We start from the raw sequence: 24,253 nt of genomic DNA, 5'->3' as shown, positions 1-24,253 counted from the left end.
TCGTAGACGAGGCTAGGCATCAGCTCCACGCCGGCACGCCGGTCAGCAAGGCTCTAGTTCCCGACGTACAGTGCACGGGAGTGCACCGTACACAGCGCGCGGCTGGAGCTGGAAGTGTGGAAGTGGTCTGCGACGCAGGAAATGTGAGGAATTGCCGGCCACGCGGCCACGCGGCACATGGGCGGTGCGGTGCCAGGCGCGGTGCGCGCGGTGCCAGGCCTGGCCAGCGTTTCGACGCTCTGTCTCTTTCGCACCTCCAAGTGTGATGGAAACTGAGGGACGAATCGGCCTGGCCGGCGCCTGGCCGCGGTGCGCGGTGCGGGATTACTCGAGCTGCCGGGAAGTCCATCCCATCCGCGGCCATGGTCGCGGCCGGTCGCGGCCTGGCCTTACGCTATGCGCTGCGCCTTGGCTGCGCTATGCCCCGCCTAAACACAAACACGGCCAGAGTGCGCTGTTTGTGTACGCTGCCGCGGGGAGAAAATGAAAATACCGCGCACACTCAGCAGCAGCATCCGGCCTGGGCCTGGGCTGTGCTGTCCTGGCCGCCGCGTCCCACGTCACGCGCCCTGCAATGCGCAGCCATGGCGCAGCAACGCGCCCTGCTGGCGAACCGCCGCTCCTTGTTATGCACGCCGGCCCGTGATTCCGAATCACGCCTCCGTCTCTCTCACACGCCCTCGGGGTGGCCCAGCAGTGCGAGAGAGACGACGCGACGAACGCCTGATGGAGCCGGCAGCCGGCCCACTGTGCGCTGCGCGTTAATGAGGTCCCCGACACACTGGCCGGCAGGAAAGCGCGTTGCGTTAACCCCAGATGTTGACGATGTTGACCCGGTCCGGCAGCCCTTCCCGTCTTCCCTCCACTCGCTCTTGTCCGGCGGGCCGGCGCGGGCCGGGGCTGCTGCTGCTGCTACTGACTGGCGGTGCGTGTGGACCAGTGTGGACAGTCCGGACCGGACCCGGCCGGGCTGCTGGGCCTCGCTTTCTTGCTTTCTCCGCGGGCTTCGGCCCTGGGCTGCTTGGGGCCCTACGCGCGTAGCGTGTGGTTCCGATTGACACATTAGGCAGTCCGGTGGCTCGGCCCCGCGCCCCAGCAGCCCCAGCGGCAGCGAGCCGTCGGCCGTCGGCTCAGCATCAGGATGTGCGCTTCCTGTGCGAGCCGCGGCAGCCGCGGCCGCCACCGCGACCCGCGACTCCGCGCTCCCGCTCTCCGGCGCTCGGCTCGACGCCCGACCGACGCGGGCCCACCGACTCACTGCGCGCGCCGAGCAGCGCGGCGGGTGCGGCTCGCCACGGCCCGGTGCCGCCTGCGCCGTCGGGTGGACGCTTTCCCCTCCCCAGCGCGCGCCTGCGTCATAAGCGGCGATACCGCGGTCGTCAGCCACGGGTCCCTTTGGCGCAGAGGATAGCGCGTTGGACTTCTAATCCAAAGGTCGTGGGTTCGATCCCCACAAGGGATGGTTTCCTTTTTGCGCGGTCGGCCGGCGGGTTTAGGTGTTCCTGATGCTCCCTACTTAGTTTACGGGCTGTAACACCGTTATATTTGGTGCATTCCTTACTAAATATACATCGAGAATTTTTCGCAATGCTTTGGCGCTCAATCTAGCGGGCTCAAACAACTGTAAAAAAAAATAGTTGGGAACTACTTAAATGTAATTCTTTTGTACAAAAAGAAAAATTTCTGCGGCCCAAAATATTAAGCTATGATTAATTAAAAATACACGAAAGAAGACAATTTTCAAAAGGAACAAGTTTTGAACTTCCTGGCAACGGCGAAATGGCACAATACGCATAGGGCAGTTGGTGGAAAGAGTGAAAATGAACGTGCAAAGTAATGCAAGTAATGGCGTTTGGCCCCTTGTTGTGTTCCAGCGGTGTACAACTGGAAGGGAGACACGCGGTTCGGACTGGCGCTGGAGATCGGGGACACGGTGCAGATCCAGGAGGAGTGCCTCGGTGAGTCCATGAGTCACGGTCCTTGTTTTCCCTCCAGGCCAGCAAAGGCCAGCAGGCCGATTCCGAGTGCTTAGTGCTTTCGATGCTTACATCGCTCTGTCTCCCTCGCACCTCTGCGCTACCTGAGGGACGCCGCACGAGTGTGAGAGGACCGAACGACGACAGCGACAGCTAAAGCACTGCCAGCCTGCTGTTTCTCTCCCGCCGACCGCGATCTCTCCCGAGCTGCCTTCGGCCTTCGCGCCTGCAGTGGCTGCAGTGGCGGCAGTGGCCGCACTGCTAGCGCCTGCGCGTCCGCGAGCGGCAACCCATTCGCCTGGCGTGCTGGGCGGGCGGCCTGCCGCACGGCGCTCGGCCTCCCTGGCGCCCAGGACTCCCTCCTCACTGCTTTCCATGCAGTCCTTGCAAAGGGGCCCAGAGTAAACCGACGCCTTCTGTGTTCCAGGATGGTACCGTGGTTTCGCGACCAAAAACAGGACCCTAAAGGTGACGTACTTTAAAACCTGTCTAAGAAAAAATGAACAGAAATGCGTGTTTTCAGCGAGATGTTAGTTAAAATGTGTTGTTCCCATTTCAGGGCATCTTTCCAGTCTCCTACATTTTTATCAAACCAAGTAAAGTTGACAATGAAAGGTATGGTTGGTTCCTGATCCACTTATCCTGATATAGTTTCTGTGTGCATATTTTAACCTGTCATTTGACATTTCTCTTTCAGTCTTGTTGAATCAATCATCCCAATCGAAGACCCAGTCGTCCGTGAAGTCACCCTTGTGCTGCGCGAATGGGGTAACATTTGGAAAAAACTTTATGTGGTATGTAATTTGTCCTTTATATATTCATTTTTAGTGCTGGTGCCTACAACCTTACACATTTGTCGTTTACTTTGGTTTCAGGATAGGGAAACTTACAAATTTACCACCTTAAGGAAAGTAATGAGAGACCTCCTAGATTGGAGAAGACAACTTCTGACTGGAACCCTTACTCAAGATCAGACCCGAGAGTTGAAACTGAAGATCACAGCAAAGATCGACTGGGGCAACAGGTAAGCTTCCTCCATTTTCACACTGTTTTTCAAAAAGGTTGTGCATGGTGGCCATATTAGGATTGAATAGAAGGGTGGGCAAGGGCAATTGACTCTGACGGTTAGGCTGAGTTTCTCCTTTTTATCTTTGAGTACATGCGTCTCAATTTCGAAGGCTTAGATTCATCACAGATTTGAGGCTTACTCCTTTCCCATTCCTGTAGCCTCTGGATAAGTGTATGGGGGACAGTGTCTTATTAAAATTATGTGAAACACTCAAATATAATGAAGAAAAATTTAAATAACTTTATTTATAGAAATACAAAAGTGGCACATTCAAGTCTAAGAAAGAAAAAAAAAAAGAAATCATAACTCAATATATCACTTTTGTCTGTCACAGAAAAGCTAACAAGGCACATTTGTGCTAGGCAGTTAATGAAACACTTTATATCACTGATGCAATGACAGTGGAAAAATATATTCTAAACCAATGACCTCAAAAAACATTTTAAGTTCATTGCATATTGCATATTTACATAGACAAAAATATGGAATCCATCATAGATTAGTCAACGTTCTTAAATACATTTTGTGGTAAGCTTGTAACATGAAAATTTATCATAAACTAAAGCAGTTGCTCAAACCATCGTTTAATTAAAACAGAACACAATCTTAGCTATCAGGTAGAGATCGTATTAAATGTCTTACATCACAATTCTTTCTATCGTTCCCTCTTCATGAGCAATTACTATAAGAATGTGAAAGTAAAACAAGTCTAAATGATTACATTCTAATATCATATATAGAATAAACTGGGCAGTAAAACATGTAGGATGTGCATCCTATGGTCAAATAACAAATTAATTGTCATATCATCAAGTATGTATTGTTCAAGCACAGTACACAATATTTTACTATAATTGCAGTTACAATTCATACATTTTAGTATAAGTAGATTCAGTTTGTATTGTTGGAGCACCTTGTTTTTACAATCATCCAGGCACACATGCATTCTACACCATTCACGCAGATATACACATTCACAAGCAGACACCCAATCACACATGGAAATGACATTAAAAATATATAAAATACACTAGAAATTATTTCATCACTCTGAAAGTAACTTTTGATTCACTCTGTCAACAAACTAATACAAAAATAAACAATTTTCAACTTTTTTCAACAGAGGAATAAGATCTTGACTCAAATAACTAACATAATGGAAGATTTAAGTGTCCTTCTATAACACTCACACTATGCTTCAGTCTCACGCCCCATTTTGCTCAGCTTTTCTGATGGATATATTGGCGAAAGTTCTAATGTTGAAGGTGCCGTTGGAAGGTTGTTCCCATTGTACATCTTGTTGCACAACTCAGTTAGGACTTCTGAATACACCATCATGTTCATGTTTTGGCTCAGCAAATGAAGAAGCAGGAAGTCCCCGATCTGGAACAAAAGTGACAAAAACCATTCAGTTAGTCAATTTGCTCCATTAAGAAAAAATCGAGTACATTTAAGTCTTTTTTGTATTACCTGTGTTTTACGGGTCAGCAATGCCACTTCTGATTGCGAGCCCACTCGGTAGTGCCACTTCAAGACAAGTTCTCGAACAGATGGCAAGACAACCAAAGCTGAGCTGTACAGCAGGACAATGCCCGACATGACAGCCAAGACAATCAGCCAGAACCACAAGAAAATGTAGATTTTCTCATTCAAAATGTTGAGGGCCAAAACACACAATGCGTCATGTTTCTGCAAGCTGCCGGAAGCACCATATTTGTGGAAGGTACACTTGGTCATTCTTGGGAAAATTGCCACCATGGGGTCTGTTCTATTTTCCTGAAAACGAATTTTGGTTTAAGTTAGCCACAGCAACTTTTGAATAGCTTCCACCCCCATAAAATTTGAGTAAGCTAGTACCTGGTTCATGCCGGAGAACCGAATAACGTCAGTGCCATAGGTGAGGAAAGCACCTCCGAGGAAGAGGTCCATGAAGAAGATGTTGCCAACCTGCAAATTTACCATGCATTAGTATTTGGAAATACTTCACTTCAGTATCATTCAATTTTTAGTTTAGTTTACTCACCACATTGGCAAAGTTCAAGGCTTCACAGATGAAGTAGCCAGAAGCATAGAAGTTGTGCATGTGGAGTGTGTCCATGATGTACTGGACTAGGCGGCTCACTTTGTCCCGACGATTTTCCTTGGGGCCAATCATGGCACCACGCATGCCGTCAGAGATCATTCTTACTTTGCCCTCTTCCCAGTTCTTCCAAATCCAATGGGGGACGTAGAACAGGATTCCCTTTAAAGAAACATAAGATTTAATCTTCTTGCAATCTCTTAAGTTGAATTCACTCATTCAGAAAGATTGTTCACTTACCTGGAAGAAAAGCATGAATGGCACCCACTGGTAGTATGAGTGATACCTAGGTGCATCCTCATCATCAACATAGTTTCCAAGACCAGGGTGAGCCACATGAGAGCCTTTTGGCTGTCCTCGTTCGTGAGGTAGAGTGAAAGTGTATGTAATCCAACAATACGTATTGATCACATGGCCTGGTACTGCTCCATCATTGATGCAACTAATGGGGTCACCTACAATACAAAATCAAATTGTTAGAAATTTATGTCACTACAGTAAACACGAAGGAACAAATATATTCCAAAACAAAAAATTAAGTTTGACTCACCAATTAGGTTGTTTGCAGTGACAATGATACAACACAGGAACAAAATTGCTGAAGTGACTCTATAGTGACAACGGAACACAATGTTGTCAATAATGGCCTTATCTATCAGGTATCGAACCTTGACAAATCCCGCCAGGGATGAGACTAGTCCAATGATTGCCATTGTTGTTGTTGTTTGTTACAGACACTTGATTCCTGTAACAAATAATTTTTGTTTTAAAAAGAAATCACATTTTACAATATTTTGTTTTTTACTAGCTTTTATATTTCTGAAGAATGTTTTCTCTGACAAAGTTTAATTGAGCTCCTTAATTTCTAGAATCTTTCTTTGGCTAGTGCATCAGATTGTGTGCTGCAGACGACCAAAGCGCCGCCATTACTCCTATCCGTGTTTCGGTTCTTGCAACGTTCTTGCAACGCTCGGGAAACTACTCCGCGCCACTGCACACTGCACCGCCCTCCTCTCCGGCTCCAGCATTTCCCCAGCGTTCAAAAAGTCCCCCTCGACCATTCCACAAAGCTTTACTAACACCCCCACCCACTCGCGCACTTCACTTCACTTCACTGCACTGCACTGCACTACACACTCCGTTCACTGACTTTCCACATGCACTGCACACATCTCTTGCATCTCACACTATAGACTCCGTTCTCGCAACCTCTTTCCTCAGGGTTTCCCTATCACTTCACTAGAGGTTCCACATTCCTGGAGAAATCCGTGGTGCCAGTTGGGAGGGGGAGAAAGAGGACACCGACGCAAGGTACGCAAGGTACGCAAGGTACCCGAGCACCGCCCGGACTACCTACCAAGGGGTCGGCTTCGGGCACTCCGTTTCCGCTCAGAGCGTATCCAGGATGTGTATCACAGATTTCACGTCATTTCCACTCGCGACGCACTGCGAGGTACCCGAGGTGCGGGGCGCGAGGTACCCGCAGCGTACCGACTTGGACTAAATTTGTGAAACAGAGACGCGTCAGCGTAGAGGTAGAAGGCCAAGCGGGGCCCTTCTTTGTGCCGTCTCTCCACCTGAGTAAATACCACTCCACTCCGTCCGTCCGTCCTGGCTGCCCTGGCCCCTGTCCTGGCACTCCTGCCTGCCTGCCCTGCCTGCCTGCCTGCCTGGCACTCCTCCGAACCGTGCCGAGCCGAGCGCGCCGAGTCCAGCCGATCCAGCAGGACGAGCAGGAACTCGCTGCTTCCAGGGCCTGCCGCGAGGCGCGCTCCAGTAGCTCCAGAGGATCAGGTAGACGGCCAGGCACAGCTGGCAGGCAAGGCGGTCCCGGCTGCCTGCCTTGCCTTCCCGACGGGGACTGGCACTCGGGCGGGCAGCCCGGCTGGCAGGCCCTGTAGGTTGGGTCCCTACCTGGTTCAGCCGCTACCCGCAGCTCCACTCGCAGGCCGGGCCTGGCGGTGCTGGCGGCAAGGCCCCGGGGCACACAGCGCGATGTAGGAGGAGGCGATGCACCTGCCGGGCTCGAGAAGGGCTTTGGGTTTCGCGGTGCGCGACTATGGCGACTACGACGGCCAGCATGGACGCGAAGCAACGCGCAGTCGGCGAACGGGAAAGAGGTCGCGAACGCAGCAGTTATGCGAACCGCACTCGAGCCGGCTCGAAGACCCGGCGACGAATAAACGCACAAGACGCCTGCAGTTATGCCCCCGCCCTCCCTCCCCTCTCCAGTTGGCACCGCCTCGGCACCGCCACTGGGCTTGGCGGCTGCCGCCAGAGGCCCGGCTACCGCGCGGCTACCGCGCGTCCGGCCTCGTTGTGCGAGACGATTCATTGGTTTTATTCAATCAAGGCTGTTTTATTGGCGGCCCGGCCGAGGCGGAGTCGAGCTGCGGCTCCAAATCCCACCGCGGCCTGGAAGGCCTGGAAGGCCTGGAAGTGGGCCGCTCGCCGCGTCAACGCCTCGCCTCCAGCGTGCCTCCAGCGGGCCTCCAGCGTGCCTCCAGCGTGCCTCCAGCGGGCCTCCAGCGGGCCTCCAGCGTGCCTCCAGCGTGCCTCCAGCGGGCCTCCAGCGTGCCTCCAGCGTGCCTCCAGCGTGCCTCCAGCGTGCCTCCAGCGGGCCTCCAGCGTGCCTCCAGCGTGCCTCCAGCGGGCCTCCAGCGTGCCTCCAGCGGGCCTCCAGCGGGCCTGCTTCCAGGACCGCGCGCGTCACGCCGTGAAAAAGAAAGGGGGCTGGCCGGCTGGGGATTCAGGGATTCCCTGCCAAACATGGCGGACGCTAATCGCAAGCGTCACCTCGCCTCGCCGCCTCGTCAGGCAGCGCGGGCAGCGCGGCGCGGGTGGCGAGGCGACGAAGAACAGAACGGCGTGGGTCGCGCCCGGCCCGCCCAGCACGCCCAGGGCCATGGCTTCCTGGAAGCCCTTGATAGCGGGGAGGGCGCTGGCCGAGGCGCTAGCGCTGTCGTCAAGGGAAGTACGGTACTGCAGTCCGCATCCCCCGACCAGGGAAACGACAGCGCTAGCGATGCTCAGCGCTTAGCCGGAAACGCGAGGGATGCCGGGGATGCCCCACGAACCCCATCATCGACACCCTTCTGGCCCTTCCCCGACCGACACCTCTCGAGGCAGGTAGAGTCACAGCGGGACTCGACAGGATTGGACAGGTAGTCCGTTTAGTCCCTCTCCACGTCTCGTTTCCATTCGATTCGCTTTCGATTGGTGCATTCTGCATTGTGGTGCAGGCGGTGACTCACCGCCGCGAGGACCAGACTGACCAAGCAGCGGCCAGGCAGACACCGAGACTGATTCCGCACCTTTACTCGGTAGTACTCTGCCTCTGTCGCACTGGGACACCGCGAGTGCGAGAGAGACTGAGTGAACGGGGCTGCGCCAGTGCCCGCCTTGCTCGCCTTGCTCTGCATTCGGCCGTGTGACAATGCGCCGCTTCCCCGGAATAGATGCGCACCTGGCGTGTTTGCCCGGCGCCGTGTTTGAACGAGTGCAGCTCGGGATTGAGGCCGTGGCCTGGCCGTGGCCCTATCTCTACGAACGGCTCACGGCCGCACGGTGTCGAACTACGGCACTACGGCGCGGGGTGGCGGCGGTGCTCTGTCTCTCTCGCACTTCGTGGGGCGTCCCTGGCGTCCCGTCGAGGTGCGAGGAGAGCCCGCCGAGGGGACCGAGGGCCGCAATGCCGGAGGGATTTACATCAGCCAGGAAGCGCGGCAAGTTCACAGACCCTTCACCCTTCCTGTTCCTCCCTTCGCTCCCCGGAGTCGCGACGCGGCCGACGCGACCATTGTGATGGGCAAGAGGCGCGCCATGCGCAAGCGGCAAGCGGCGGGCCAGTTGCATCAGCCATCGGCTTGGCCCGATTGTCCGCTTTCGGCCCGCTGTCGTGGCCCGTTGCGCCCGTTCCGCCCGTTCGGAACGGTTGTTCCGGCCCTTCCCTTCGGAGTGCCCCGCTTGCTCCGCGTACTTCGTCCCTGGGGCCCTCGCGATGACGCCAGGCAGAGGCACGCCACCGGCACGCCGAGGCCGGAAGCAACAAGTGTCCGGGGCGCGCGGTGCTTCCGCGTGGCAGCGCTAGAGCCGCCGGCAAGGCAAAGCGGTCTCCTCTGGTCTCCTCGCACCGCCGCCGCGCCGCCGCGCCGCCGCGCGCCCCAGGACTGACGCGGCCCTTGGCGGTCGACGCCCTGGTGACGCCCTCGCCCTGGCCGACCGGGACGGACCGGGACGGACCGGGACGGAGACGCAGCAGTCTGCATTTTGATTCGCCGAGCGACTGGCAGACTGGCAGTGGCGCGGATCGTGTGTCCGGCCGGCTGGGCTGCCCCCGCGGGGCCGCGCGGCCGCCCTCGCCCTCGGCTCGGACTGCACACTGCAAGTGGCGGCCCGCGGCCACCACAGGCAGCTGGCGACGTGGGGCGCGGTTCGCGGTTTGTGCTCCACCGTGGTGCTGACGGTGTGCTGACCCTTCCTTCGCTTGCAGTCTCCAGGGAGGGTCAATAAACACGGTGTTGAGTCTACCAGTGTGCCGGCGGCGGCCGTGCCACCTGCGCGCTGCGCCACGCCCTGCCCTGCATGGTCCCGCATGCGCCGCGGCGTAATGCAACGCTTCCTGTGCAGGGCTCTCTCCGCCCTTCACTGCCCTCTGTCCCGCTGTCCCCTCGACCCTGACCCGGCGGCCCAGCGAGGCTGGCACGGATTCTGCACACGTGGCGCTGCTGATCGGAACACACACAGACACACACGCGCACACACGCAGCGGTGACTCAGAGGCGTTGCGCGTGTGCGTTAGTGGAGTACCTGGAATGTGCCAATTCCACGGCGTGAGACACGCGACGCGCACGCGCGCGGCTGGAGCCGGCTGGAGACTGCAGACTCCGGAATCCTGTCCGGCGGCGCCATGGCGGCGCACGGGCGTAACTACAGTGTACAGCAGCGCCGTCCGTGCGGTCCGTGCGTCGATGGGGAGTCCAGGCTGTCCGGGCCGGTGTTCCGTCTCTGCGCGGTTCGTTCGGTTATTTCCAAGTTGGAAATGAGTGCGACTGCTGGAGCAGGCGGCTGGAGGAACTGGAGGGAGAGCCGCTTTGCCGCCACCACGTGGCCGTGGCACTACAAATAGTGATCGTGTTATCGCGACCCAGGCACACCGCACATTCTCGGTGTACCGCGGTACAGTCACAGCCACAAGCACGCGGCAAGGGCCCCCTCCCCTGCTGCAAGGTCACGGTTCCTGGTTGTTTATCGCGTTTTTCCGCAGCGTCCGCATCGCCGCGACGCTTCTTCTTGCTCTCGCAGTGACTTGCGATCCCCCCTGCGCGCCTTGAGCGCCTTGAGCGGCTTGTGCGGCGTGCACCACCTGGCTGGCCGCGCTCGCCGCGACTTATCGTCTTGTTTTTAATACGGCCCTGGCGCCATTGAGGCACAGCGAGCAAGGCACAGCAAGGCACAGCAAGGCACGGCAAGGCACGGCAAGGCACGGCCTGCCTGCGGGTACCTCGGGTACCAGCCGACAGCACAATGCTTGCGAGTGGCCTTTAGCTGTCGCGCCGGGCCGTGGCGAGCCGCGCCGCGAACCGCACCGCGGCCTGGAGAGCGGCGCACTGCCTGTGCTGCAGGCTGCGCGGCCCCGCCCTGGCGGCAATGGGCGTTTGAACCGGATTGAACAGTCGGGCGGGCCGGCCCGGGCGAGGCCTTGCAGGGCACACTGGTGTACCGGGCGCACCTATGCCTCCGCCTGGGGCGCTCTGACAGTGCTCTGACGGCCTGACGGACGGGGCTCTGACGGCGGGACTCTGGGCACGCCCAGCCGCCGTGTCAAGTGTTTTATGACATTATCTCGGACGCTGGGCCTGGCGGCCTGGCGGCTCCGTGTCCGTGGTGTACCTACATGGAGGCCCCGGTTGCCATGGGAACGCGCGGCAGCCCCTCATGCAGCCCCAGGCCGCCCAGGGCCCAGGGCAGGGCCCTTTCGACGACTGATCTAAATTCAGCTTTACCACCACGGAAGGATAGGCCCGGCTCCCCTCTCGGTCGCACGCGCACGTGTGTGTGTGCCTCTGTGTTTGTGTGTGTCCGTTCGCCCCAGAGGTGAGATGCGGCGTTCCCGACGCATAACTTCAACAAATTAGTGCGTCTTGTTTATGGTGCCTCCGGTCCAGGACGCCCCCAGGACGCCCCCAGGACGCTTCCAGGACTCTGGGCCTGCCGGCAGCAGGACGCGGTGGCTTCTGCCAAGTGGCTTTGTCCTTGGTCCGCGCCACGGCCCCGCACTGTCTCAGCGGGCCAGGCCGGGCCGAGCCTCTCAGATCCTATAAGTATCTCAATTGGACGCTCGCGGGGCGGGGGAAGGGAAGGGCCACATGGCAGATGTGCGGTAGACGGGACGGGGACGACGTCGCCGCGAGACAGACGGAGACGGCCTCGTCCCGGCCCGCGCTCCGCCGTGCCGCCTTCTACGCCAAGATTTAGGCTGTTTTGTTTGGTCGCACGCCGGCCCGCCCCGCCGCCCTTCTGCGGCCCTTTGGGCCTTTGGCGATACGGCCGATATGGCGCGCAGCTGCTGAGCGTGATGCATGCATCAGCGCCCTGCCTGCTGGCTGCCAGCCCCGCCAGCCCCGCCACATGTGAACTGGCAGTGAACTGGCTCGTTTGGAGGCTGGCTGTGGCTGCATGTTGACGCGTCTGCCCGCCTTCACTTGGCGCCCCGACAGCCTGATAATGATTTCGCGAAGTGCCGGTCCGGTCCCACTCGACTTCTAATTACCACTTCGGCCATCGGGCCCGCCCCGCCCAGCTCGGCATTTAACACATTTGGCGACGATAACCCGTTGACGCCGTGCTGCCCGGCGCCCGGTGCCCAAGGACGCAGTGGAGGGCCTGCTAGCTTCGCTAGCTTCCAGTAAAAGTGTAATCACTTGGACGGAACAATAAACCCGGTGCGGGCGCACAGCGCACAGCGCCCAGCGCACCAGGGCCCGCCAGGGCTTTACCGGTGGTTCACCGCGGTAATTTACCGCCACTTTTCGTCCTAATCTGGCAACGCCCCGCCCGCATCCGGCCCGGCCCGCCGCGCCCCGCCTGTCCAGACCGCCCTGGACGTCGTCGGCGTCGGCTCCGTCTGCGCAGTCTGCGTGCATCTGGACGCTCCACGCGGACACAGTGGCCGAGGTTTCTGGAGCGCGGTTTAGCGGCTCGTGCGGCTCTAGTGCTGCAGTGCGGTTCAGCCGGCAGCTTTCGCTCTGTCTCTCTCGCACTCGTGGGGCGCCGCGTGAGTGCGACAAAGGCGGAGCGAGAAGAACACGTAGTCTGGAAGGCGGTACAGCCGGCGGCGTGCATCGCGTGGACGCGAGGGCCTCGGTGGGCGGCCGCGGTGCCGCGCTCTGTGTAATTGCACGTGCGGGCCGGGCAGCCAAACGGGAGGACCCGCGGGGACGCGAACCCGCGCCGCCTGGCCTAGTTGTTGCCGCTTGCTCGGCCAGGCTTGGCCATGAATGCAGCTTCCATCCTGATTGCCTAGAGCGAGTCCATTGAGTCAAGCGTCCTTCTCGGCTGTCCTGACGCGCGCGTCTGATTCGCTGGCCGAGCCTTGCCGAGCAGCCTCGCTCGGCGCACTGCGCTGCAGGCTGCAGGCTGCAGAGCGTCGTCGCTGTCCCTCTCGCTCCCTGACGCCACGCCCCTCGAGTGCGAGAGAGGCAGTGGCTGAAGCTTTGTTCGGGAGCAGCCTGCCGCGACTCCGCCGTCTCCGATCGTGCCCGCGGTGAACACGCTTCGCGCAACCAGTCGCAACTGTCATGGACTCCGACCTGTGGACTCGCGTTACTCATTCGCTTCACGTAGCGCTACGCTCGGCGTGACTCGTCCACCGTCCATGGCCCGCCCGCGCTAAGCTGAACCCTCTTGTGGAAGTCCCCGCCGCCCCGCGCGCGCTGCGTGCTCCCCCGCGGCGCAGCAGCGCGTGATTGGTTCACAACGCGCACTGACCATATACCCCGTTCGTGCTAAGCTGAACCCCTGTCACGCGGTGGCTGTCCTGTGCTTCCCCCCGGCCGCCCACAGAGAGGTTGACGGTGACCGGCACGCTCGGCTCTATGCGGGCGGCTGTGCTAGTGTGCTGGCCGCACCGGCCCAGCCGCGGGCCTCGCCTAGAGTCGCTGACTAGACTCCTAGACTGGCTCGGCGGGCCGCCGCCTTGACCCGCGGGGCTGACTCGAGTCGGTCGGGACTACTCGGGACGGCCGCACGTAAGTCCACACCGGCGCGGCTCCGCGGCGAGGCTGAGAGAGTTCTACACTCCATGGACCCCCTCCCTCCCCTCCCTCCCCGCTCGCGCTTCGCTCGCGCCGCCTCAGTCGCTTTCTCGGAACGCGGCGCCGCTCTTGGAACGCCGGGGTGTTGTGGGCCGGAGCCGCGTCGCCGCGTCACTGGACACCCCACACTGACCTGACGGACCTGACACCGTGCCGTCTGCGCGGCGTGTCTCTGAACGTGTCAACGCCCGCACCCCGCCCCGCCGGTCACGCCTGGTTTGCGAAAGGAATGGCTGCTCGCTGTTATCACCACCACTGGGCCTGGTTTAGCTTGAGCCTAAGCCGAGCTCGCAACGCCTCACTTGATACTGCAAATACTGGCTGAGCCCGAGCACGCCGAGGACGGCCTCGTCATGTTTGTCTAGGGTGTGGGTCCGCGGCGGGGTCCTGGCGGGACCGGCGGGGACCGTTCTGATAACCAGGGCCTGGCGGACTGGTTGGACCAGGCCACTGCACTACGCCGCTGGGGCCAAACCGGTGCAGTGGCGAGCTGGAGGCGAACTTCGCCCTTACCGTCGTCTACCTCTTCCACTCGCTGGTAATCCTGGCGCCGTAATCCAGTAATCCGTTTGGCGTGGGAGGGGGCGTCACGCAAGCACTTGGGGGCACACTGTCACTGCGGGTCCAGGCGCACGCCCAGCCCAGAGCTAGAACTGGCCTAGCGCAGCCTAGCGCAGCCTAGCGCAGCCTAGCGAGAGCAGCGGGCTGCTGCCGTTCCCTCTCTGTTGGTCCAGGAGACTGTGGTGGCCTGGCGGCCTGGCCCGCGCTGCCGGCTGCTGGCGGGGCGGCGTGCTTCGGTCGGCCCCTCTCTACGCCGCCGCTGCTGCCACCACCGCCACCACCGCCACCACCGCCACCACCGCCACCACCGCCACCGCGACGCGTGCACACGAGCCGAGCCGCCGGCCGCGCGCCGCGCGCGGTCTAGAGTCTCAGCCGCGGGCCGCGACGCGAGGCTGCGGCCTGGACACGTTCACGTCGAAGGTGTCTGGGACTTGGCAGCACCACGCCGTCAGCCCCTCCTGGAAGGCAGTGCGGGCGGTGCAGGTTGCTCCCGGGGCCTTGACGGCTTCGTTTCACGGCTTCGTTTCACGGCGTTTGGCGTTGCGCCGCGTTGCGCTGCCGCTTCGTCTTCATTGTCTTTAATGAACGGGCCTCGCTGGCCGGCCGGCCGGCCAAGCAGCAATTTCCGAATACTTTGCTGCAGGCCTGCAGGTGAGCGCGCCGCCCCGCCGCCATGCCGGAATGTTGAAGCCAAGGCGGCCGGGACCCTAGGGCCGGGACGGGACGGCCGGGTAATAGAATGGAGTGTCGCGAGCAAAGCGTGCTTCCGGAGCCGAGCCGGTCAGCCGGTCCTAGTCGTGACTCACCCGGACTTGAGTCGAGGTCCTGCCCAAAGCCCCGGGGCGCTACAGGGCCCGGCCCGCGCCGCCCCGCGCTGGAGCTGGTGGCCAAGGCACCACGGACTCGTGCCTCGCCCCTCCCCCGGGCTGGACTGGCCGGCCCGGGCCAAGCCCTACACACTTCAATCAACTCCCCGATCCATATTGTCCGATGATGACCCACAGGGCCGACCCACAGGGCCGACCCACAGGGCCGCAGCGGTTCAGGGCCGCCGCCCTTTCTCTCTGCAGCCGGGAGGACCGGGAGGCTGCGTTAGGTTAGGCAGGCTGCGCCGCGCTCGGGGAGCCTTATAAATCTACCGCGTTGACCGGAGGTGCCCCCTTGCGCCTAATTTCTCTCTCGCTCTTGCTTATTGGATTTGGTGGAGAACGCGCCGTTGCCGTGTCCCCTGGTCGGCCCGTCGTGGCCGCCGTGTCCGGCGCCGACGGCCGCCTGATGCAGCCTGACTTATCGACTCGATTACGGCGCGGGCGCGCGGCTGTTTACATAGAGCACGGGCCGTGGCGAGCCGCGCGCCGGTCGGTGGGGTTGGACCTACACCTTCTCACGCCTTTCGCTGGCCGGAGTAGTGGACGCCGAGAAAACACTGGGCCTGCACGTCTGGGACCGTCTGGGACCCGTCTGGGTGTCTCCGGGGATCGTTACCGTCATTACCGCCCCCTTGCAGTGCAGGGCCCTTGGGCCGGGCCTTGGGCCTTGGACGCCTTGGACGCACGTAATGCGCCGGCCGCCCCAACCAGCAGGCTGGTCCCGAATGGCGTTTTCGTCGCCTCGTCTTTCTATCTCCCCCCTCTCCCGCACTTGGTGATGCGGCGTGAGAGACAGAGAGCGATGATGCACCCTTTCTGAATCGCCCCTGTCCAGTTTCATTCAACGTCCGAGTTCCCTATGGCGCTGCGTTCAAGTCTCTCTCGCGTCCATTCATTTTTCGTGAGCCAGGTTCTCCGTGGAGCTCTCCTTGTCTCCACTGTTTCCACCGGGTTCCACTTGTGTGCCACTTTGGGCGACGCCGGCATGGCTGTGGGCCCCGCCAAGGGCCCCGCCAAGGGCCCCGCCATGTATAATTCAAGTCGCGCTGCCCGATCCCGATCCCAGGCTGCATCGCAAAGGCCCTGTCTGGCAGAGGCCCAGGCCGTACTCAGGCCGGGCCGACCAGCCGAACTGGCTCTCTTCGCGGCTCGGCTTGGCCTGGCGTGGCCGGGGCTCCGGCCGCTTGTCCGGCTGGTTAAATTATCGGGACGTCATCGTGCGGTTTATCTTGCGCGTCGTGCTTCTTTTGTTGCGGGCCAGGCCGCCAAGCCGCCGCCAAGGGGAGGTGTGCAAAGCACTGCAAAGCGGAGTGTCGGAGCCTTCGGTGCCTTCGGTGCCTTCGGTGCGCCGAGCCAGCACCGTCAGCACCGCCGGGGGCGTGGTGCAAGAGCATGAGCTTCATGAAGCCCAGCAAGCCCCGCGCCTAAGCCAGCCCTCCGTGGAGCCCCGCCTCGCGCAGGACGTCATGCAGCTGCCTGGCTGCCGGGCTGGCCGCCTGCGCGCCCTCTCCGTACCATCACCTGCATTCCTGCGGCTCCAGCTCCAGCCGGCTCGCAGGCTCCAGCAGTGACTGGAAGAGATCGTCGGGACGCGTCCAGCCGGCCTCCCTTCAACGAGCAGGCGTTTTCCGCCGGGCCTTTCCGTGCGGACTGCGCGCCGACGAAACCTGAGAGCATTTCGGACAATTTTCCCCCGCACGTGGGTATGCCTCGGCGGGTACCCGTTGGGTTCCAGTTGCCCGGCCGGCCGGCCGGCCGGTGGGTACCAGCGGGCACCGGCGGCAAGAGAGTAGCCGCTACCGCTGCCGCTACCGCCGCCGCTACTGCAGCAGGCTACCCGCGAGCCAGCCGCCGCACCCCGCCCCGCCCCGCCACGCCGCGTCGTGACTCAGGCCGGTCCGGCATAACACCCTTTAACACCCACCGCCTCAATCATTGAGCCTGGAAAATAAAAGACTGGCTCCGCAGGGCTGGCTGCGCTGCCTGCGCTGGCTGGCCGCTCGGTCTGGGCGGCGATGGCCGCGCTGGAACGCGACGGCGACGTCGGTGTCTCCACTGCAAAATGAAGCAATAAGACGAGCTTTCATTGTTTCCGCCTCGGAATGCCGGACGGCCTGCACGGCCTGCACGGCCTGCACGGCCACGCCGCGGCGATGCCGCAGACAGAGCCCTCCAAGCCACGCCACCGACCTCCTTAAATTATTGGCCGTGATCCGCGACGTGGAGCTCGTCGACCGGACTGCGCGGTGCGGCGCGGTGCGGCCCGGTGCCGCCACCGTGGGAGCCAAGGAGCCACCCTCCCAGACAAACGTCGGAGAGCCCCCGGACAGCCACACACCTGCCCGTTAGTCGCAACGGAAGGCGTCCTTAACCCCCCGGCCACGCGGCCCGGCCACGGTGCACGCACGGTGCAGGGTGCCCTGGCGAACGGGGCGGCCGGGGCAGATGCAGCGGATGAGTCACAGCCCTGCCTGCGATGAACGAGAATGCGATTCGAGATTGCATCGGGACAAAAAGCAGGCAAATGGCGGCGCGGCCTCGGCCGGCAGCAGACTGATTCTGAGCCGAGAGTCATTTTCGTCGCTCTGCCTCTCTCGCCCTCGTGGGGCGTCGCATACTGGTGAGGGGGAGGGAGAGAGAGACTCTGCAGGGCCTCGGCCACGCCGCCGCGCGCCTCCGCGTTATGCGCTTCCGCCAGAGCAGGCCAACGAGTCCGAGGGCGCGCTCACGTCGTGCACGTAGTGCACGTAGTCGATGATCGGCGGCAATCGCGGAGCAGTGCAATGCGATGCGGCCGAGGACGCGGCGGTGCAACACAATGCAGTAATGCAAGCCGACGAGCACGACGCCGACGTCAGAGCCGCCAGGCCCGGCCAGGCCTGGACGCCGCTGGGTCCAGGACGGCGTTTACCATCGCGTGCGAAGCGCGAACGGGCAAGTGGCCGGAGAACGATACCTGTCGCCCCTCCGGCCCCTCCCCCTCTTTGTCGTTGTCCTCCTCGCCTCCTTCGTGTTCCCTCTTTCTCTCTCTCCCTGGCCCGCTGCCGTGCCGTCGTGCTGTCCCGGACTGGGACCGCCCGGCAGGTAGGCCACCACGGCCGCCTCGGGCGCTCCTGTGCGGCGGGTCTGCCCGCCCTGCCTTGGCAAGGCGCTCCACGGCGGCAGCAGCGGCAGCGGACTCCTTTCCGATCTGCGCATCGTCGCTCTGTCTCTCTCGCACCGATGCGGGAGGTCCCACGAGTGCGAGAGAGACAGAGCGGCGACACCGATTTGCGGAATGGTGCGGCTGGCTCGCTGCACCACGACGGCCAAGACGCGTTCGCGAGCTGACTCGGCTCGGCGTGGCGGCGGGCCTGCAGGCCTGTCGGCCCCACCTTTCACTTCTCCCTTCCTTCGTCCTGGTCTCCGCCTCCTCCTCGTCCGTTAGGCCCCGCCACGCCCCGCCACGCCGCGCCGCCAGGTCGTCGGCCGACACCGGGCTCAATGCAGCGGGACGGTGTCGCTGGCCCGATCCGACGCCGGGCCGAGGGTCGCGGTACGGCCGCAGCGCGTGCTGCCCGGCCTGTCCGGCCCGACCCGACCCGGCTCGGGGTTCCCGCCCTCAGCAGCGCCATCCTCAATCAAACCGAAAGAGTTGTCAATGTGCCGACGGTTTAGCCCCGGCCGGCGTGGCCGGCGTGGCCGGCAAGGCCTGTCATTTACAGCGAGCTGCGCGCCGCTCGAGTAATTTGTGTGATTAATCCCTGGCGGGCTGGCTGCCGCTGGCTGCCGCTGGCTGCCGCTGGCTGCCGCACTGCGGACTGGCGTGCCCCGCCATCGCTACTTGGTAATGAATGGGCTGGCGGTGGGCACCCGGCCGGCACCCGGGCACCGAGCGGAGGGCGCCGCCGATTCACCCCTCGACGCCACGCCCGGCGCGCCAAGTCGACCAGGACGGCGTCGACGACACGACGACGCGCGGCATTTGCATGGCCATGGCGTCGCCGTGGCGTCGCCGCCGAGGCATTCCGACGAGGCGGAACGCCGCATCACGCCGGGAAATGGAATGGTGGCGGGGCGGGGAGGGGAGGGGGAGGGGGAGGGGGAGCCGATCGGCGCCGATCGCGTCGAGTCATGCCGCCCGCCGCACAGGGTGGACCACGAACTCCTGACCTCGACCCGGCCCGGCCCGGCCGAGTTTCGGGCCGGAATTTTTGACCGCTGTTCCCGGCTGCGGCCGAAGCTGCTGGCCACCACGACCAAGGCCTCGACTGGGTCGCGATGGGAGTGATAAGGGCCGCTGGGAGGCGGCATGCCTGCTGCGCCTGTTGCTGGCGCTGCTAGCTCTCCAGCGACTCCAGAGCCAGCCGGGCCGAGGCCCATGGCACGGGTGACACTGGCAACGCTGCTCTGTCCACCGAGCAAGGTTAACCCGGCCCTCCCATGGGCCCTCAGCCCCCTCCAGCCGGGCCGGAGGGGCCGGACCCCTGGACCAGAACGTCTTCCCCCTCCTCCCCCCTTTCTCCAGACTCCACGAGGTTGCCGGCTGGAAGTTGATACATCTCGGCGACATCGGTGCGAAAGCTCCTTCCAGCTCTTCCAGCCCCAGCGCGGCCGCGTCGGCCGCCTTGGCTCCGGGACGCGTCCTGGAACGACCGGAACTCTCCGGCGACGCGCGACGCGCTGGCCGCGCTGGGGCTGAGGCAGGGCTCTCGGGGTCGCATGCCGCGTGCGTTTGGGTCTCCGCTGGCGTCCGTCCGACGGACGTCGGCATCTAGGACGGGCCTAACCACTCGGCGTGGGTCGGCTGGCCGGGCGGCGCGCGCTGCGCGCTCGGTAGCAGCCCGTATACCAACAACATCCACGGCTACCGGAATGCCGGGCCGGCCGCTCTGAAATATCGAAGCTAATATCTTGTGGGGCGTGGCGGGGCGGGGCGGGGCGGGGCGGGGCCGGGCGGCGCGACGTGTACGTAGGATGCAGGGAGGCGGTCCAATCACAAGCGGTAGCCGTCCGGCCTGGACAGCTTGGACGGGACGGGACCCGGGGCTCTGGACATGTAGAGCCAGCCCGGGCCGGTAGCAGCTACTGCTTCTGGCGATGGGACTCTGGAAAAAAGGATGCCTCTTCGGCTGGCTGCCGTTTCGAGTTCCAAGCGGCGTTTTCGGCGCTTTCTGGACGCGGCTCTGCGACTTTTGGCGTCACGGGTGACTCGCGTCGCCCGGCGTCCGTGGGATGACTCCCTGGCAGAGGCGACGCAATGCCCATTTAGGCGGCGAGGAGTTTTCCCGTCGTTGTGGCTCTGCTTTTTGTGAGTGTAACAGAAGCTTTCGCCGTGACGCATATCATGGCATTAATGGAATCGGTAGCCGAGCGGGGCGGGGCGGGGCGGGGGGCGGACGGGCCGGGGCAGGGCCGGGAGGGCAGGGCGGCGCAGTCCCAAACACATGATGATGATAATTGTGGACGGTAGCCCCGCCAGCCCATCGGCCATCGGCTCGGATAGTGGGGAGGGGGAGGGGGAAGGGAAGGGGTTCTGGACAAAGGACGGTCTGGAGGTACCGGCTGGAGGCACCGGCCCGGCGCGTCGTTCAGGTTTGGTCCGGGATTCACAGGCCAGGGATTGCGCTCCAAGGGGCAGGGTTGCCAGCACGCCTCAGCAGCGCCGCCCTGTTGCAGCGGGTCCGTCGCTCTGTCTCTCTCGCACCCATGGGTGGCACCTCAAGGGTGCAAGAGAGACAGAACCACGTCGGTCGATTAATCAGGTGTCTGTGAGCGGTGGGCGCAGGCCAAGGCGCAGGCACGGTAGCGCCTTGCGCCCGGGCCAACGCGGAGGAGGCGGAGCCGCTCGCCCATCAGTCAGGAAAGTGGAGTGCATCGCCAGCATCCGTCAGTTGGGTCACTCTGGGTGGCGACGCGCGGAGGTACTGTGCCTTTGGCCTCTGGCCTCTGGCGGCCACCAGGAGTACCGAGGTGGCCGCGAGGTGGCCGCCGAGACGTGCCCCGGGGCTACACTGCTACACTTGCGCCCACCGCTGGGCGCTGCCGCGCTGCGCCTTTGTCCAGAGCGTCCATCCGGTGCACGGCAGTCCAGGGAGCTTCCAGCCGCCTCCAGCACGGGCAAAAAGGAAGACGCAGAAGCAGCGTCATCGGCCGGCATGCGGCTTGCCCGGCTTGCCCGGCTTGGTATGGCAGCGAGGTGCTGAGGCGGAGAAAGAAGAAAACGACGCGAGGCGGCCAGGCTGGCCAGGCAGCCGCGCTCAACAAAACGCTATAAAATGTCGACGGCCCAGCACCCCGGCCGGCTCTGCCCGGCTCTGCTGGTCCGACCGTGGACGCGCTCGGCGGGGCGGCGGGGCGGCGGGGCGGCGGGGCGGCGGGGCGGCGAGTCCGGGGCCCACCCTGGGTACCCTGGGTACCCTGGGTACCGACGGCGTACTGCACAGCAGGGCTCTTTGCACTTGGAAACTGGTTCCAAACGAACCGACTGTGCCGGCCCAGGCTCGGCGGCACGGCCTGCTCATGCCTGCCGAATGTTGGCGTCGTAGTGCCTGCCGGCCTGGAAGGGCTCGGCTGGGCGCGGCCCTCGCCCTGCCTTGGGCCGCGGGGCGGGGCGGGGCGGGGCACGCATACCGCACCGCGTGCGTGATCCCGCTCCATCAACCACAACAATATGCATGGCCAGCATCACGAAATCACATGATCTCATGCCGACGGATCGATGCGTCATGCCCGGCCTGCCGGTGCGGGGCTCTCCCTCTCTCTCGCACTCACGGGGCGTGCCGTTGGGGTGCGACAGGGACGGAGCGACGAAGCACTGCTCGGAATGAGACTACTATGTGCCGGCACCGGTTGGTGCATGCTGCATTCGACCGCCAGGACGAGGCGGCACGCGAAATGCTGGCGACTTGCTGAGACGGTGAGGGCCTGCTGCTGCTGCCAAGGAAAAGGACTCAGCTCGGACTGTCTCTGCGTGGCTCCGCGTGAGAGTTGGCACAGGACAAGGCCCTCTCTGCTGTGCCCGTGCGCCCCTCCCCCTCGTACCTGTGTGGCGCGTGGGAAGGCGCGGTACACTGGTACAGCACCACGGCCGTCCACGTCAATTTACCAAACTGTCTCAGTCGGCCCGGAAAGGAAATGGCAGGCAGTTGAAAGCGGGGCGTTTCGAACAGTTTCGACTAACGACGACTATAACGTTTCCGGTCGTTTGCGGTGGTCACTTTTTCCCTTTTTTCGGTGAGTCCATTTCACGCCTCCCGATAAGGCAGGCCTCGCAGTGTCGCCACGGCGGCACCGCGACGAACCGTCCGAGCCGAAGTACAGCACGACCTTTCATGCTCATTCCGTGCATTTCTTATCTTGAATGGTGATATTTTTTTCTCGTTTCCTTACCTTGATTCCGCTTTTTATTCGTTTTGGCCTTAGATCTCTCAATTCGCTTCAGGACGTGACAGGCGGACTCCCATAAAGACCTGACCACGGCGCCCGAGCACTGCTGTCTTGTTCATCCGGACAGACACGCGTTGGTGTGCGCTCGAAATGTATTTTAATCCGGGCTGATCGAATCTTTAGCTTTGCCGCTTAGGAGCTTTTATGATGGACCGACCTGGTACACGGGCTCTCTCGCTCGCACAGAAACACACTCACACCCTCTCTCTCACACACACTCACATTGATGTGTTGTTGTGGTATGCCCGGCTCTTGGCCCACATGGCCCGCGGGCACTCCCAGCCTTGCAGCTCGTACGTCCCGTACGTCCCGTCCCGCGCGTCCCGTCCCGCGCTCCACGGCGAGTCCTACCCCAAGCACCCCTCCCCTCCCCCTCCCCTCCAATCAGAATTCCCCATTCCCCCGCCCGCTGGGGGAACTTGACTGCCGCGGGAGTTCTGCCTGTCCGGCCGCCGCCTTGCGAGTGGAGATCGGTGCTGGGGCTGGCTGATTGCGTCGCTGTCTCTCTCACACGTCTGCTGAGTGAGCCTCGAGTGCGAGAGAGACAGAGCGACGATGGCACTGGTCGCACCACTCACTCGATTGCCCTTTGTCCCGCCCCCGAAGCCGCACGCGGCGCGAGCCACAACAGTTGTCGCCCGACTTATTGGAAAGCGGGTTGCGTGGGAGGCGGGGGCTGCGGGGGCGTGGGCGCGCGGGGGCGGGGCGAGGCGGAGGGCACCGCGGCGTGCCGGCGTGCCCCGACTCCCGGCCGATAAGCGGCCAAGCTAAGCAGCTCCTCGGCCTGGCGAAGCACGCCACGGCGGAGCCCGCCCGACCGGCCTGGACCGGGTTCCTTGGCTGGGCTCCGCACGCTACGCCCCGCGACGCCCCGCCCCGCCCCGCCCCGCCCCGCCCCGCCCCGCGCCGTCGCCACACGGCGAGCGTGGCGCTCCGTCGTCCTGCTGGAGGATCGTTGACCCTGCTACGCTGCTACGCTGCTACGCCGCGGCTCGGCGCTGCGCGGTGCGGTGCGGCGGCGCTACACTGTGCAGCCCAAGACTCGCGCGAATGGATGGATTTGGCTGCATCGGCCCGCCAAGGCCCGCGCCCCGCGCCCTGCGCGCCCCAGTCCCGTTTTAATGCCCTCGGAACGTCGTCGACGTCAAGGAGGTCGAGGCCGAGGGCGGCGCGTTCGGCTGGCCCGCGCCTTGTGCGACAAGACCGTTGGCGTGGTCGGCGTTGTTGGCGTTGCTGGCACTTGGCACGCGACCGCACGGGGCGACGGGGCACTCGCCGGGGCGTGACGGCCGCGTGTCGCCGCTGTCACGCCTCGTCACGCCTCGTCACGCCGCATTGGCCGCGTTGGCCGCGTTACGCGCGGCCACTGTCACGCCACCGCGCCGGTGCAGCGGGATGGTCGCTGTGTCTCTCCCGCTCTCGTGGGGCGCTCCGGAGGGGCGCGAGGCAGACAGCAAGCACTTCGGAGGCAACACTGGAGGGAAGGCGCTAGGGCCTAGCCTAGGCGCGCCCCGTCTGCGGGCTTTTTGCTTTTCGCTTGCTGACCAGAAAGGCCATTGTCAGAATATGAATGGTCAGGGAATTTCAAATTGGACGTAGAATGTGGCAAAAGCGCTCGAACCTGTTACCCAATCCTCTCTGAGCAAGTCACCTAGACCCACCCCCTCGACCAGTGGCTGCCGTTTTACGTAACGCGCTCCTCCAGGGCGCGTTGGTTGGGTTGCCTACACCAGCGGCGCGCGGCGCGTAGCGTAGGCTGCCTGCCCCACCGGCGCTTGGTGCGCTACGCGCAGCGGGTGATCAGTTGAACCCCGTCGTCTGATTCTTGTGCCTCGTTGTTGCTGTTGACAGGAAGCTGGGCCTGGACCTGGTGCCGAGATGCGGCGCCGAGATGGTGGACCCTGCCACCATGAGCGTGGTGGAGTTGTACCATGTGGTGAGTGGGACAACCA

General features: G+C 62.3%; 2 protein-coding genes and 1 non-coding gene across 8 annotated transcripts in view; 2 read left to right on the top strand and 1 right to left on the bottom strand.

The window, feature by feature from the left end:
* LOC117647492 (dedicator of cytokinesis protein 3) overlaps positions 1 to 24,253 on the top strand; it is a 39,161-nt gene that overhangs the window by 4,007 nt on the left and 10,901 nt on the right. For both annotated transcript variants that reach the window (XM_034389257.1, XM_034389251.1), the window contains exons 2-7: positions 1,875 to 1,958; positions 2,404 to 2,444; positions 2,536 to 2,591; positions 2,674 to 2,770; positions 2,852 to 3,000; positions 24,153 to 24,237. In XM_034389257.1, the coding sequence (XP_034245148.1) occupies positions 1,875 to 1,958; positions 2,404 to 2,444; positions 2,536 to 2,591; positions 2,674 to 2,770; positions 2,852 to 3,000; positions 24,153 to 24,237 (512 nt within the window). The remainder of the gene's footprint in view (positions 1 to 1,874; positions 1,959 to 2,403; positions 2,445 to 2,535; positions 2,592 to 2,673; positions 2,771 to 2,851; positions 3,001 to 24,152; positions 24,238 to 24,253) is intronic.
* On the top strand, positions 1,390 to 1,462 carry Trnar-ucu. The gene has a single exon. It is a non-coding gene; the product is annotated as a tRNA-Arg (tRNA).
* LOC117647508 (innexin inx3) lies at positions 3,610 to 14,190 on the bottom strand. 5 transcript variants are annotated; one of them, XM_034389268.1, is made up of 7 exons: positions 13,954 to 14,190; positions 5,676 to 5,870; positions 5,366 to 5,580; positions 5,069 to 5,287; positions 4,903 to 4,992; positions 4,516 to 4,821; positions 3,610 to 4,428 (listed from the first exon to the last, which is right to left on the bottom strand). In XM_034389268.1, exons 2-7 carry the CDS (start codon positions 5,836 to 5,838, stop codon positions 4,237 to 4,239), a joined length of 1,185 nt encoding a protein of 394 aa, XP_034245159.1. In that variant the 5' UTR covers positions 5,839 to 5,870; positions 13,954 to 14,190; the 3' UTR covers positions 3,610 to 4,236. The 5 variants fall into 5 exon arrangements, with proteins under 5 accessions (XP_034245159.1, XP_034245183.1, XP_034245175.1 ...); XM_034389292.1 differs by having other exon boundaries at positions 13,964 to 14,190; XM_034389284.1 differs by lacking the exon at positions 13,954 to 14,190 and adding an exon at positions 7,040 to 7,303.

Source organism: Thrips palmi, unplaced genomic scaffold, assembly GCF_012932325.1.
Source record: "Thrips palmi isolate BJ-2018 unplaced genomic scaffold, TpBJ-2018v1 HiC_scaffold_10, whole genome shotgun sequence".
NCBI classification, from domain to species: domain Eukaryota; kingdom Metazoa; phylum Arthropoda; class Insecta; order Thysanoptera; family Thripidae; genus Thrips; species Thrips palmi.
The sequence above is the reverse complement of the archived record's forward strand: the minus strand, read 5'-3'. Positions and strand labels throughout refer to the sequence as shown.